The sequence below is a fragment of the Chiloscyllium plagiosum genome, unplaced genomic scaffold, assembly GCF_037043375.1.
Source record: "Chiloscyllium plagiosum isolate Xiang-an unplaced genomic scaffold, Cpla_swu_hap1 HiC_scaffold_22, whole genome shotgun sequence".
NCBI classification, from domain to species: Eukaryota; Metazoa; Chordata; class Chondrichthyes; order Orectolobiformes; family Hemiscylliidae; genus Chiloscyllium; species Chiloscyllium plagiosum.
Genome location: NW_028270160.1, coordinates 24,733,422 through 24,748,629, shown reverse-complemented (window position 1 = coordinate 24,748,629; position 15,208 = coordinate 24,733,422). Strand labels below are relative to the sequence as shown.

Genomic DNA, 15,208 nt, shown 5'->3' with positions numbered 1-15,208 from the left:
TAACAGCATTTTGGGTATTTCTACACCAAACAGACTGCAGCTTTTCAGGAAATCAATTCACAAACACCATTACAAGGGCAAATAAGGATTACCAATCAGTTCTGGCCCAGCCAAAGCTCACATCCCTTGAATAGATTTTAAAATGATTTTTAATTATTTTGGATTTGTACTCATTCAAGAGAATGAAGCATTATACAGCACCTTCCTGACTTGTGCCTTCTAGATGGTTAACAGGCTTTGGGGAGTTCGGTGGTGAGCAAACTGTTTTTGTAGCCACAGTATTTATAGGATTAGTTCAATAAAGCACCTGGACATTGATAACATGGAGTGCTAATAATGCTATTGGGAAGGGGAGGTTGTTTTATACTACCACTTGTTGGAGATGGTCAATACCTGACATATAAGATTGTAGGATACAGAAATGCACATAACTAATACATGAAAATGAGGAACAGTGACAGAAGGAGAAAGTGAGGACTGCAGATGCTGGAGATCAGAGTCGAGAGTGTAATACTGGAAAAGCACAGCAGGCCAGGCAGCATCCAAGGAGCAGGAGAATCAATGTTTCAGGCAGAAGCCCGAAATTCCTGATGAAGGGCTTATGCCCGAAATGTCGATTCTCCTGCTCCTTGGATGTTGCCTGACCTTCTGTGCTTTTCCAGCACTACACTCTCAACAGTGAAAGAAGAGCTGGTATAACACAGGATTAGTGAATGAAAATTAGTGTAGTCAAAGAGAACAGGCCATTCCATTTCTCTTTTTGGCAAATGCAATAGTGTTGTGATAAACTCGCTCAAATTCTGCATAGATTTTAATTTAAACATTGTAATTCACATCAAATTACGTCCCACGTTGTTAGTACAAGCATCCAATATGGGGCTTTGTTCCGATCATCCAAACCAAATGTTGGAGACTACAGTTGCAATTAGTGGTCACAGTGAGCTGCCAAAATGAACAGGAATAAAAAAAAATCAATTATGTTGCAATTATTTGGACCTCTATAATATGGGTTCTGCTGGAATGATAACTGCTCATACCAAATAACTAACCAGTCTCTCATTTTTGCATGGTGAGCCAAACACATCCATTGTAGTTATCTTAATAACTAATCAGAATAACTTAAAATGATCACAAATGGCATAATTGTTCAGTTTTTAGTGGAAGCAATGCACTGTTTCCTTCAAGAGCAAAGCATTTGGTGATGGGCAATTTATCCTATACCTATTTTCATTAATACATTGTCACACACTGAAACAGGCATACATCGAACAGAAGAACAATGCCAAAAAATATGATACTTTTCACTGATATTCTGTCCATCAGCTGGAATTTGAACTTTCAAGTCTCAGCTTCATACTAACTGCAAGTAAAGTGAAATATTACAACTGTGCCAACATATTTCTGAGTCCCAGACCTGTAATGACTATGAAGAAACAAACATATGGTTAAGGAGCAGGAGTAGGCCAGATCACTGATCCCCATCTCTATTTTCCTGTCTACTCCCAAATTGCTTTAGCTCCTTTGTCAATCAATAATCTATCTAACGCAGCCTCAAATGCTACACAGAAAAATCTCTGCTCTGTAGTGGTGGGATTTGAAAAGCAAACTAGAAATAATTTTATGGTCCTGTGTTTTCAATACTTGTTTAACTTGCATCTACTGACTCCAATTTATGTTGGGTGCCACGTAAGGTGTTTTTGAAGAGGTTTGTCTCTTTATAAGAAACTGAGTTGAAGTTATATCCTGGAAGTTATATCCTGTCAGCAACTGCAGGGTTGACAGCTCTCTACCTCATTTCTCTTCACTTGAAGGAGTTATGGATAACTTGACTAGTGATGTTTACCATTGAAGACTACAACCTCAACAATTGTAAGAAATGAAACGGGATCGTTCTGCAGCTGGAGCGATGTCATTGTCAGGAATTTCCTAAGGATTTCAAGTCATCCTGGCATAAGTAATATACACAATTAAACCAGAATGACAGAGTTCCAGAAAAGTGGTTGCTGGCATGGCTTTAATGACACTGCGAAAGGAAGAGGTTGCAGCCACATATTGCGAACATTTCTTAGTCAGCGCCAAAACATCTGCTTGCTGAATGAAGATGAAAGTCTTTGCAAAAGCTGGGCTTTGTCTGCCAATGAAAGCAGGATTATATACTGACCACACATATACTTCCTGGGGCCCAACTCAAACAGAAAGGTCAGTAAATTTTAGCATGGGTTTGATGGACACTGTACAAAGAGGCATAAATGCAGTGACTTTCAAAACTGTATTTGTGATAAGGGTTTGGATTTTCACACAGCTGGAGCAACTTTGGGGCTACTTAAAAATGGTGAGTGAGACCTGGTTCTGGAATTCCCATCACAATTTTCCTGGGTCCCCAAATGTTCACTGTTGCAAGATAAGGGTGATGCACACTCTCATTCCTGTCCGATTCCATTATAGGGGTTGACTGGGCATCTCCTAGACCCACAAAGTTTGTTGAATTTGGGCAAACTTTTGGATGAGGTGATTCATAGCTCTTCAGTGGAGTTGTGAAGAATAGCCTGAGTATGGGAACCTTTTGTAAATTAAGATCTTACTGATCATCCCATTCCTCCTCCATTCCAACTCAGTTAAGGTTCATGACCTCTACAATTCCTATGGCACCATACAGCCCCATGTCAATAAATGCTTCCCACTTACCCACATCATACCCTCCAACCTAATACATGCCAATCTTCCAATTCCCATTAGGCTCATACAGACTACATGCAGAAACAATGGTAAAATGGCATGTGTGGAACTGCTAAAAAAAATCCTATCCACAAATCTTTTCTCAAAAACAATCTGCAGTTCCTACATCCCTATAAAATGTAGATTTTAGACAGCCCATTTAAGTATCAGTAGCAGAGGATTCAAATCAACCACTTCACATCTCTTATGCATTTGAGCATCGAGACATCAGCAAAAACAATCAACTTAATTGATCAACAAAAGAATAACTTTTATAATCATGATGTCAATCAGGAATGCCAACACTTCTCTCCCAGAAGGGAAATCACATCTCAAGGCCCTTTTCTTCTGGAATGGATGTGCTGAGCTGGCAAGCTTCTTGACTCCCACTGCACTCCTCCACCAGGAAAGTTCAGCCCCATGAGATGAACATGATAGAACCATAATACTGACCAAGTTCTCAGCACCTTTTACCTTTTTCATTTCCTTGCACCTGGCCCTTCACTGCACTGTGTTTACATGGCTGTAAACTGGAATTAAAATTTTGGATCCTGCTGTGGTCAGAAAAGGACACAGCTGAAGTGCAATGGAATATCATAATTAACAACAATCTGACCTCACTATCCATGGTACATGGTCCATGTGTTTCTCATGGGGCTAGGGTAAACAACAGACATTAATGGAAGAGAATAATTTAATTTCATTATGGAAATATCCTGCAGATAATATTGTGATTTGGAAACTAAGTATCCAGGGTGGGTCAAGATGGAAAAGTTAGGTGCAAGTTCCTTTAATTAAGTCTTTTCCACCACTTCTGGACCACGTTTATTCCTTTCTTATGTTTGCATGTAGTCTTAGAGTCATAGAGACATACAGCACGGAAACAGACCCTACGGTCCAACTTGTCAATGCCGACCAGATAGCTTAACCTAATCATGTCCCATTTGTCAGCAATTCGGCCATATCCCTCTAAACCCATCCAGATGCCTTTTCGTGGACAGACTAATAAGACTCTGAGTGATATGGCTGTGGCAAGGTATGTGACAGAACTGCATGAGAAGTATCTTATAAAGGTTGTTAAAATTGAGAGAGATGTAGGTAAGGAGGATGGCAGAGTCTTTTTCCTATGGTGGGGAATTTCAAGACTGGGGGCATATTTTTAAGGTGAGAGGAGAAAAATTTAAAAAGGGCACGTGGGGTAACATTTTTACACAGAGTGTGGAATGAACTTCCAGAAGAAGCGGTGGGGGCACAGTTACAATGTTTAAAAGACATTTGGCTAAGTACATGAATAAGAAAGGTTTGGACGGAGTTCAGGAAGGTGGGACTAGTTTAGTTTGGGATTATGGTCAACATGGACTGGTTGGACCAAAGGGTCTGTTTCTATGCTGTATGACTCTCTGACTCTAAATCCGCCAAGGCCCATCTCAACATTGAGATCCTCTCACTCCATTTTTATGCTTTTCACACACAGCTTGGTGAGAATCTCATCAGGCAATGGTGGATTGCCAACTGACAAAGATTAACGCTTGTTAAGCACCTTGCTGATGGTTCAATTCGGCACATTAGTATTCAATTTCCAATCTTATCCAATTCACCAAACAAACTAGCCATCAGGCAAACTTGACATAGAAATCAGCATGCATACCTGCTGGATTCAGCTAACTGCTTGCTCTGAACAAACTCCATGCTGGACACTGGACCCCAATGTCTCAGGGCATGCTGTACAGGCACCAGTCACACATGCCCCACATAGATATCCGACGTGCCAGTTTCTAAGAACACTCACGACGCATCTCTGATCTAGTTCCAAGATGGTTCTGCGGTTCAATGCTGCACCTCAGGCTATATTGGCAACTATCACTGTCATGCTGCAGCAAGGATACTGTGTGCCCAGGGGCACTCACCCAGCTCATGGACTTCATCAGGCTACTTCTCTGAACATTTTATTTGCTGTCCTAACTTGTCTAGCCTTTTTGTGCTTTGCCCCCTCAGCCAGAGATCCCAGGCTCACAATCTGCTGTCTTGCTTTGCTTTTTAGTGCAGACTCAAAGCCAGGAAGCCTGCCATTACAGTCAGCAGTCTTCAGTTGAATCAAGTGAAGGGGGAATAGCCTTCACTCAGAGATTCTTGGTTCAGTAAGTTAAGGACCACCAATCCAGGCCGGTCAGAGACAGAATCCTCAGCTGATAAAAGATGAAGAACCAAATGATGGGCAGCACACCACCTAATGTGGGTCTTTCTTGCCTGCAGAGGGCTGTTTTCTTTGTGGAATGAAAGTGGCTGACACATTATTACTATTGGTGCTGGTGGGGACATGTCCAAGTAGGTAAGTAGGCAGTGCAGAGGTTCATGGTACCAGGGACAGGGGTGAGTGAGAACGAGTGGGGAAACTGTTGCAGGCAATAGTGAGTGTTAAAGCATGAGCCTTGGTGGGCAGTGGGTACAGTAGCAGTACAGTAGAGTGTGAGGTATCACAAAGAAGATAGTAGAAGTTACCCTGGCAGAGCTGAAAAAGACATTGACCTTCATCTTGCACTGCTGGGTGTTCATCCAGAGGTCTGAGATTATTCTACCCTGGGTAGCAAGCTCAGAGCAGGCTGGCATGGTCTGGTGTCATGGTCTCCACTGCTATTTCTGAGGGAGGAGGAAGTCCTGTGTTGACACCAGCCCAATCAGCTTCCACTTCCAGATCCCTGCCTGCAAGATGGAGTGCTGATTTTCTGGTATGCCTTATCAGAGGCAGACATCAAGGCAGCTTCAGACTGACAGCACATCTCTTAAAGATGGAAAGGAGGCACAGGATGCCAGTAACTTCGGGCATACCCCCTTGGCAACGAGTTGTTTTATTCTGGTGATGGCACATGGTAACTCAGAGCAGAAATCAGATAAGGGAGACCTATCGGGGCATGGTAGCTAATTAATGAGGTGAGTTTGGTAAGACATTGAGAAAACACTCTAGGTCTTAAAGCAAGCATCACTCCACACAACTCAATGTGACTTACACTTAGCCAAAGTAAGATTTAGCCCCTTATCTTGCTTTCAACTTTCCTCATCTTTCAATGGATCTTTAATGAACTCCTGCATTTAGCTTGATGCAATGGCCTTTAGATCTTTTCTCATTATGTGGCATTCTTTGGCTATGATGGCAATCAGTACATCTGACCTCTGACCTCAATTAGTAAAGGGTATTAGTTTTAAAATCTGTCTTAAAGAAAAGAAATTGCAACAGTGCAGCATTCCCTCAGCACTGCTGCCCTTTGTGCTGCCTACCCACAACAATGCCCTCTCACAACACAGAACTGCAGTATCATCTGACTGGCTCAACTCTTGAAGTGGGGCTTGCAGCCACAACTTTATAATTTAATACAAATTGACCAAATTGACATAAACTTCAATTATATATTCAAATTTGACTAAAAAAGTCATGACTGCAATCCCTGAAACAACAAAATTAGGAGGATCAACATGACAAAAAGGAAAGATATACATTTCTTAAAGCTACGATGTCCCTGAAAATCTTGTGTGGACAGCTGCCTAACCAAGCAGATGCAGATTAAGTTTGGCCTGGCATGTACAGGAAATCATTATTATGTTTAATTATTTCCAAACCAAATTCCTAAAACATCCACACATGTACATCTGCTTGTCTGGCTGGAGGACCTGTACAGAAATATCAGATTTATCCTCATCTGGAATATGTAGGAGCAGATTAGCAAGAAGTGAAGTTTTCTTCTACTGTTACAGTTTCACCAGCTAAAAGCATGCTGTCATTGTCCAATTAGGACCTCTGTATTATGTCTGGTTATCAGAAGCATTTAGATCTTCCAGTTTTGGGGAAGGGTCACTCAACCAGTAACATTAACTCTGATTTCTCCCCACAGATGTTGCCAGACTTGCTGAGCTTTTCCAGCAATTTCTGTTTTAGTTTCTCATTTACAGCATCCGCAGTTCTTTCGGTTTTTATTCTTTTATGTTCATGTGTTTTCAAACTTAACTTCTAGATAATAACAGCTTCCAGCAGCTGATTCAATAACAATGAACTCCTGCTTTTAGCATGATGCAATGGCCTTTAGGTCTTTTCTCGTTACGTGGCATTCTTTGGCTATGATGGCAACCAGCAGATCTGACCTCTGACCTCAATCAGTGTTAATGACATAATGTCAAAACATTTTAAGAATGAAAACCTTTGAATAGAATATAAACAACAGACTGCGAATGTTAAAGTGTCTCTTCAGAGAAAATACCTCCCACTGATCCATTTACCTTTCTCTGCTACTTTCTTCTCAGTTGCAATGGTTTCTTCAAGCAGAACTTTGTTCATATAGATATATTCTTCCTCTCCAGCTACAAATTTAAACATAAAGTAACATATTCTAGTTTTAGCATCCAACTGGAAATTTGCGCTTTAAGATATAAATGCTACTTATAAATCAAAGCTACTTAAACACAGCAGAAACACAAGGAACATTTGAAAGAAAAATGACCATTCAACTTATCAGGTTTGCTCTATCCAACCAATTATACACAAGTTATTTGATTATGGACTGCACCTAATGTTCCCAGAGGCATTTTGAACTGCGCGTAAAAGTTAGAGAGACACTACTCGAGCTCTAATACCTTGTACATGTGAGGAACAATCTTCCAAAGATTTCATAAACAGAGCAATTATCAGTTTTGGTCTATTTCAACATCAAGACAGGCCCTAACTGATCCTTTACAACATATGTTTTAGCAATTTCTGAACAACATCTCTGCATCAGTCATGAACATGACACAGGGATTGTAGATTGCCACTAATCACTATATTTATCTAGCAGCCTAGCCCTGATCTGGCTTGTGATGCATCAGCTGAACACTCTTTTGCTCAGAGAATGGGTGGAAGAGGCACAACTTTGGCACATTGGGCAAAGTACAAGATGCCAATTTCCTTACCCCTCTAGCTAAAAAAAAAATCAGTGATGGGGGAAACTTGTCCAAGGAGGATCACTGGGGGTGATCCTCTGCCTTTAGGCTGTCAGTAGGCTGAGAGTGGAACTATAGACCTTCTCGGCTGGGTAGCTGTGTCTCAAGAGAGCTGTTGGTCAATTGCAGGAAGGAGAATGCAGTGTGGATGAGGGTATAGGCATGTGTTGGTCATCTTTCTGGCATCTAAGCCCAAAGACACCAACAAGAAGGATGAGGAGATATAGTGGGTCTTGGATTTGAGAGGCTATTGCAGAGAACAATCTTGGTGGACATGCCTCTGCAGAACCTCGGGGTGCTGTTAAGGAGGGAACCCTTCCCATCTATCACCAGCCTGCACAAGGACTTCTTCTGCAGCAGTGGCAGCATAAAGTCCCTCAATTGGTGCACTGGCTGGGCATCCCATGCCAACCGTTCCACTGTTATACTTGCAGTCAGGGCAGAGGCAGGCAGGTATGTATCATGGAGGGATGCTTATTAGATTTACTAAGTTGTGCCTGCATCCAAACCAATACCCAGGGCAAGTGTTCAAATTCAGCTTTTACGTAGGCTGATGTGCAGAAAGATTCCAAAGCACCTTGCCCTGGATCAGCATTCTTCCATCAGCCAATAACACAATGGGTCATTCATATTGGTGCTGTTTGCGAGATTCTTTCATGCAAATACAGCTTCCACTCTTGTCTGCACAACATGCAACTTCCAATTAAAATAAGTCAATCAAAATCAGTGGAAAATTCGCCTCTGTATGAAATCATAAATCGGACAAAGGAAGATGGTCGTTGTTGGAGATCAATTAATCCCAAGACTATAATATCTTCACCTTCCTAACAGCACCTCTACACCAAAAGCAGTTCAAGAAGGCAGCTCACCAAAGACTTCTTGCTGCAAGTAGAAATGGGCACTAAATACTAGCCCATCTAGCAATACCCACTTCCCAAATAAAAATTAAAATTGAGATCCACATTCCTGAGGATGTCTCCTTTTCCCAACCATCTTCAGCTGCCTCAGCAATGGCCTTTCCTACATCATAAAATCAGAAGGAGGACATTCACTGGTTGCACAATGTGCAGCACCATTTACCAATTCTCAGATACTGAAGTAACCTGTATTCATCTGCAACAAGACTTAGACTACATTCCACTTTTTGCTAATAAATAGCAGCTAACATTCTCATTAGACAATTGCCAGGTGATGACTATGTTCAACAAGACAGAATCTAGACTTCGCCCCGGGTGTTCAACGGCATTACCATCACCGAATCGTCAAAACACCAATATTCTGGGAGTTACCACTGACCAGAAACTGAACTGCCCCTCATATCCTCCCTGCAAACCTCATGTTTCTTCATCATTTCCAATATTTCCACGGTACTTTATCGCCTCTATGCTAAGTCACCAAGTGGGAAGAACACAGAACCCATACTGAGATGAAACAAATGTTTTAAGTGTCAATTAACAGATTTATTATTAAAAAAACACTCTGATAAATAAAATCCATTCACTACATTTTACCTCCCTTGACTACTAAATTTCTTATCAAAACAAACATTTATAATCATCGCCCCACTCAAAGGCTTTATAAGCACTTAGAATTGTCAATAACAAAATAAACAAACAGGCATTGGACTGTGATGATAGGTTGCAAAATAATTTGTGCAGCACAAATCTATTGTGATAGTCCTCATGCTCATGTCAACAGAATAAAATACCTAGATCTCTTTTTACACTGCAGGAATATTTTTCAAAAATTTAAAGACCAGGCGATTTGAAACGCTTGACAGCTTGACAGTTCAGGTCAATTTTGGAGTTCCATGGAGTTCATCCACTTTGTATGCATAGTCATGTCTTTTTCTAACTATCCTAAGGGATACTTGATGGCTCCCAATGCACTTCACCTCTTACAAAGCTAGTGTGCTTCCAAATAAACCTGTTGGATTATAACCTGGTGTTGTGTAATTTTTCACTTTGTAAACCCCAGCCCAACACTGGCACCTCCAAATCATGGTCTCCAAAGATCTCCAGCCACCTTGGACAGTCTCCTGAAAGATCTAAAGCCGCATATTGTGTTTTGGATGTCACTTTTATGACTACTGGATCCATTTGAAGGTAATGGCATTTTAATATGTGTCGCTGTCTCTGTGATCATCTCTTGAGTAATATAGAGTGCACATTTGATCCTGGTGCCCCAGCCCTCCATCCCCAGACTGAAAATGGTTGGGTGCGGGATACAGGGATGGGACTTCCTGAAATCAGAACTATTTCGCCCTCATGTGACTCCTAGACCCACAGTAATATGGTTGACTCTTAACTATCCTCTGGGCAATTAGGAATGGGCAATAAATGCCCTCATCCCAAAAATGAATTGAAAAGAAATCATACGATTGTTTGAGGCTTATTTTCCATATTAGCAACATCCCACTCGTATTCTGTCTCAATCTAAAACCATATAAAGTAGTAGGTTATTTAAAAATAATTTTCTAGAAATATGGCACACTACTTTCTCAGAGTAACTTACCTTTCTTTTTCAAAAGTTGACTGGCTGTTGTGTACAGCAGCATTTTCGATTCTTTTTCCCTTACAACTCATCGTAAAAGAGTCACTTAAAATACAAGTGAGGGAGTGGTATTTGATGTTTATCAACCTCAAAAAGCCATTTCTTAAGGGGTGGCACAAGAAATGATTTCATGGCTCATGATTGTTAAAAGAAAATCATGAAATGAAAGCGCGATTGCACTGACAGCGAGGTCATTGACACTTGCTGCACAAAACAAAAAGTGCTGACCTTTTTGCTGAAGGATAAGCTCATAACTGCAATGTCCTCCATTTGATTCACGGCTGTGAACTCACTTTCCACTGGTGGCCTTTCCATGTGGAATTCAGTGTCAGCTGAATACTCACACAAGGTGCTAACTGGAGCCTGCTTTCAAACGTCTGCCTACATTTGTGCACTTTCTAACAGGAAACATTCAATTTTTGTTAGGGAAGAATATTAAAGGTTACAGAATCTAGTTGGGCGAGTGGATAGGAAACAGATTCACTGTCACCTAATTAGATACGGTTTAATGGGCTTGAATGAATTTAACTTTTTTTTAAATGTTTCTGGGATGCAAGCGCTGCTGGCACAGCCAGTATTAATTACCATTATTAATTGCCCTTCAGAAGGTGGTGGTGAGCCACCTTCTTGATCTGCTGCAAAATGCTGTCAGAGAGAAAGTTTCAGGAGTGGACACAATGACATTGAAGGAACAGTAATATAGTTCCAAGTCAGGATGGTGCGTGACTCAGAAGAGAGCTTGGAGGTATTATCAATGTACCCATGTCTGCTGCCTTTGCCTTGTGTGCTAGAGGTTGTACGCTTGAAGGGAAATGTTGGTGGTAACTTGTTGAATTGTGGCAATACTTCATGGAGATGGTACACATTGTTACCGTTGTATCAGTGGTGTAGGGATGGCACAGCCAAGCTGGTGGATGGGTTGTTGATCAAGTGGCTACTTTGCTCCAGATTTGTTAAGCTTCTTTAGTGTTGTTAGAACAACAAGGCAAGCTGAGAGAATTCTACTACACTCCTGACGTTGATGATGGACAAAATTTCGGGAAAACAGTGGGTGAGCTGTTTGCTGCTGAATTCCCTGACCTACTGTAAAGCTACAATACTGATATAGCTGGGACAGTTAACCTTCTGGTCAATGATAACTCCCAGATACTCCTATGTTCTCTTATGTTCAGGAAGAGGAATAATGGTTGATTTTCTCTTCTCACCCTCGTAGTGCTCACTCCAATTGGAACACCTTGCTCTGCCATTCTGATTACTAGTAACTAAACACAGCACACCCTGCAAGTTTCTGGTCTGAACCTTCTGGTCTGTGTCATTTTATGCAGTTGACGGCTGTGGATTAAGGTTTTCTAAAATTCAGTAACTTCCTGTAAGAAAACTTACTCAAAGCAGGGTTAAATTGAAGACTGACCTGAAGAACTGATGATGTTGTGAAGTAGATCGGATAAGACACATTTTTTTGCTAAGGCACTGAGGCTGAGATTTTCATTATCCAGTAACTTCAAAAATGACTCAAGTTCTGCAAGCAGCTGGTCCAGTGCTGGAAGAAAGAAGTTAGAATTAAAGTCAATGTAATATTAACTCATGTTCAGGTAAGAAGCTCCAATTCAGAAATAGGAGATGTACAACATTCATTTTGAAGGTTCCATCACAAATTGTGCTGCATTTAAGCACTGATCATTCAAATGAATCTTATGCATCCTATGGAAGAATGTTACTCAATGCACATCTGCATTACAGCATGTTATTCTTAATGTTCCACTGAATGTATGGGAACCTTGCGTAAGCTCTGTTAAGACATGTTCTGTTATTCCACTGTGTTAGTGTTAGCTGGGTAGTAATCTCATCTCTAAGTCAGGAGATTGATGGGTCAATAAAAACTGAAAGAACTGCAGATACTGTAAATCAGAAACAAAAATAGAAGATGCTGGAAAAGCTCATCAAATCTGGCAACATCTGTAAAGAGAAATCAGAGTTTTGGGTCCGGTGAGGACCCTGTTCTGAGGAAGGGTCACTGGACCCGAAAAGTTAACTCTGATTTCTTTCCCCAGATGTTTCCAGACCTGCTGAGCTTTTCCAGCAGCTTCTGTGATTGATGGGTAAAGTCTGGTACCTTGTCTTCAGCACAATTAGATCAAACCATGTCATTCAGATGAGAGTGCTTTGCATTTGTATTGTATATTAAAGAGCAGGGATTTCCCCTGCTATCCCACCACGTTGTTGATTAATACTTTATCACTGATTACAGAGGAATTATCAATTAATTGTCTCATCTGTGATTAGGATACAATGGGAATTACATTTGTCTTCATAATAAAAATAACAGTGTAGTACTATGAATTGGAATGAAATATGCAGTGGCACTGGGGTGAAATACTGATAATCACCGGAATTCCAGACGAGACCTGGCTATAGTCTGACACCTCCTCCTTTTTGAAATGAGGAGTGAAATGGTATAAGCATATATTGGAAGGCTTGTTTCAACACTTGCTTTGAATACTAACTAAGCATTTGTTTTGAGTCAACATCCAAATGTTCCTCTATACTTATGGTGATTTTGCGATAGATATTCAGTTTTGACTGTGGAATATTAGGGGGAGCTATGAAATTACTCAGTGAGCAATAAGTAATGTATATAAAATAGCAAATTGACCTCTCCAGATGTGTTTGCTGGCTATGGTTAGAATTAATTGGAAAAATAACTGTTATTTGAATAAACTGTTTTTTCTGAATATCTAATTCCCACTATAAGTGATCAATATTCCTTTTCACTCTCACATTTCTCAATCCTTCCAGTGAGTCATCTGAATCTCTGTGCAATGACCTCCCCAACTAACAGACCTCCGTGAGTATCTGACGCATGCATGGAAATCAGTGATGAGTAATAGATGGATTAATTTGAGCTATATTTTATCATGGGAAAGAATATTTATTATCTAAGGCTCCTTACTAAACAATTTAACATCAATTAGATGTCAGTATTTTCATTACAGTATAACCAAGCCAATTTCAGTGTATAAAGAGCTCTATCCAATGTACATTCCAGATGATGTCACTATCACCCTAAGGGAGTCATTTCATGTTTTTATGTTGGCATTAAATATGTTATTACACACACTATAGGCAAAAAAATTCAGCTTCTTTTGCTGGCCTAAAAGTCTTGGCATTTTCTAAATGCATTACTATTATTACAAGAAACTTACAGTCAACTACTTTGGATACAAAATCTGGATTAGATTATTGTTTTGAAAATACATTTATAGCCATCTGCAAATGTCTTGCTGTGATGACTACAATAACAATATGCCAATTATATATTTCCTTTATTCCTAAGCAAATTAATGGAATAAAAGTCAATCAATACCTTCAATACTTTTAAAAAAGTAATAATGAGAGTTTTGAAAAGATAAAGCAGCATTGATGCCTGATTTGTCGATGTGTGAACCTTCCCCTTCAAAGTACAGATGGGAAAAATTGTGACTCTGGCATTGTGATGTTCCAGAAATCACATCATACAGCAATTCCTGGATTAAAATGGCAGTTCTTGGAGCATTCAATTACATGGACACAGATGGTCCCTTTTATTTACGAAGCCAGATAAAATTTTGATGACAAAATAAAGTTTATCTCATTTTCTGAAGAAGGGCTCATGCCCGAAATGTTGATTCTCCTGCTCTTTGGATGCTGCCTGACCTGCTGCGCTTTTCCAGCAACACATTTTCAGCTCTGATCTCCAGCATCTGCAGTCCTCACTTTCTCCTTTATCTCATTTCACTCATGTTGAAATAGCATAATTATGAAGATATATTGGACCATATTTATTTGATGTCAAACACCCTAATCAGAACAGATTCTGAGGAGTTTTCTTTATGTGAGAGTTTTTGAATGGATTTGCAGAGCACAGAAGTTTGTTGGCTGAAGACTATGACATTGACTGTGGTGCCTGTGAAGCACAATGAAGGTGAATCAGCTGAACAGGGGCAGATGTTCAAAGAGAGGTGGGCATAGGGGATGTGTGGAGGGATTATATAAGTGGATATAATTGAAGTGGAGCAATATCCTAGAAGGACTTCAAGTTCAGTTAATGGAAAGTAAGTGCTAGCAAGTCAGTTCTCACAGGTGATGAGTACGTCTGTGTATTGAAACCAAGCCAATCGTTTAAGGATGGTTATTAAAAAAAAGTTGATTAATTATTTGAAGGTTATGCTACATATGAAAAATGTCAACTGTTGGAGCTGCATGACTGCAACCGTGTTCTGTCTGCAGGAGTCATGGGATGACAGATCACACTCTTCTCGTATTGGATGATAATTGGTTGCAATTTAAGATTGTGTCTACTTAAAGGTGCATGCACATGAAAAGCCAGTCTGATCTAGTCATTGATGGTTTAAACATTGTCATACCAGTGCACTATTCTCCCTGTAATCACTTCTTCACAACAGAGCAGAGAAGAATTTGGCATAATGCAACTGAGGCACCAAAGGAGCTTAAACATAAACATAACATAGTTTGGTCCCAGATCGAAAGTAAGAAGAGTACAACTATTATAAGCCTGAATAAAGATAATAGACAAATTGATGCACAGGTGAATTGAGTCTTCATTCTTTATTTCATGCTTCATCAATAATTCGATAATGTAAGCTCCACAGCGGACTATGGGCATTGTTGCAGATCTCTCTCACTTTCTTCCCCAGAGGATACTGATCCTTTCTAGTTAGGTAACAGCGGTTACTCCAGAGAAAGACCCCAATCTACATTCCTGGCCTTGGATGTTACTGGCTAAAGAAAGACCCAAGCAAGGAAGAAAACAAACCCTTAAGAAGGGGAGATACTAAATGAATATTTTGCATCAGTATTTACTGTGGAAAAGGATATGGAAGATACAGACAGTAATGAAATAGATGGTGACATCTTGCAAAATGTCCAGATTACAGAGGAGGAAGTGCTGGGTGTCTTGAAACACATAAAAGTGGAT

At 40.2% G+C, this 15,208-nt stretch overlaps 1 protein-coding gene across 3 annotated transcripts in view; it reads right to left on the bottom strand.

Moving 5' to 3' along the window:
* The window catches only part of afap1l2 (actin filament associated protein 1 like 2), a 228,315-nt gene that overhangs the window by 96,620 nt on the left and 116,487 nt on the right, over window positions 1–15,208 (bottom strand). For 2 of the 3 annotated variants that reach the window (XM_087998866.1, XM_087998864.1), the window contains exons 2-3: window positions 11,645–11,773; window positions 6,982–7,062 (exon numbers count right to left, since the gene is read on the bottom strand). In XM_087998866.1, the coding sequence (XP_087854992.1) occupies window positions 6,982–7,062; window positions 11,645–11,773 (210 nt within the window). Of the gene's footprint in view, window positions 1–6,981; window positions 7,063–11,644; window positions 11,774–14,636; window positions 14,658–15,208 lie in introns of those variants that run through there. The other variant, XM_087998865.1, reaches the window with a different exon arrangement.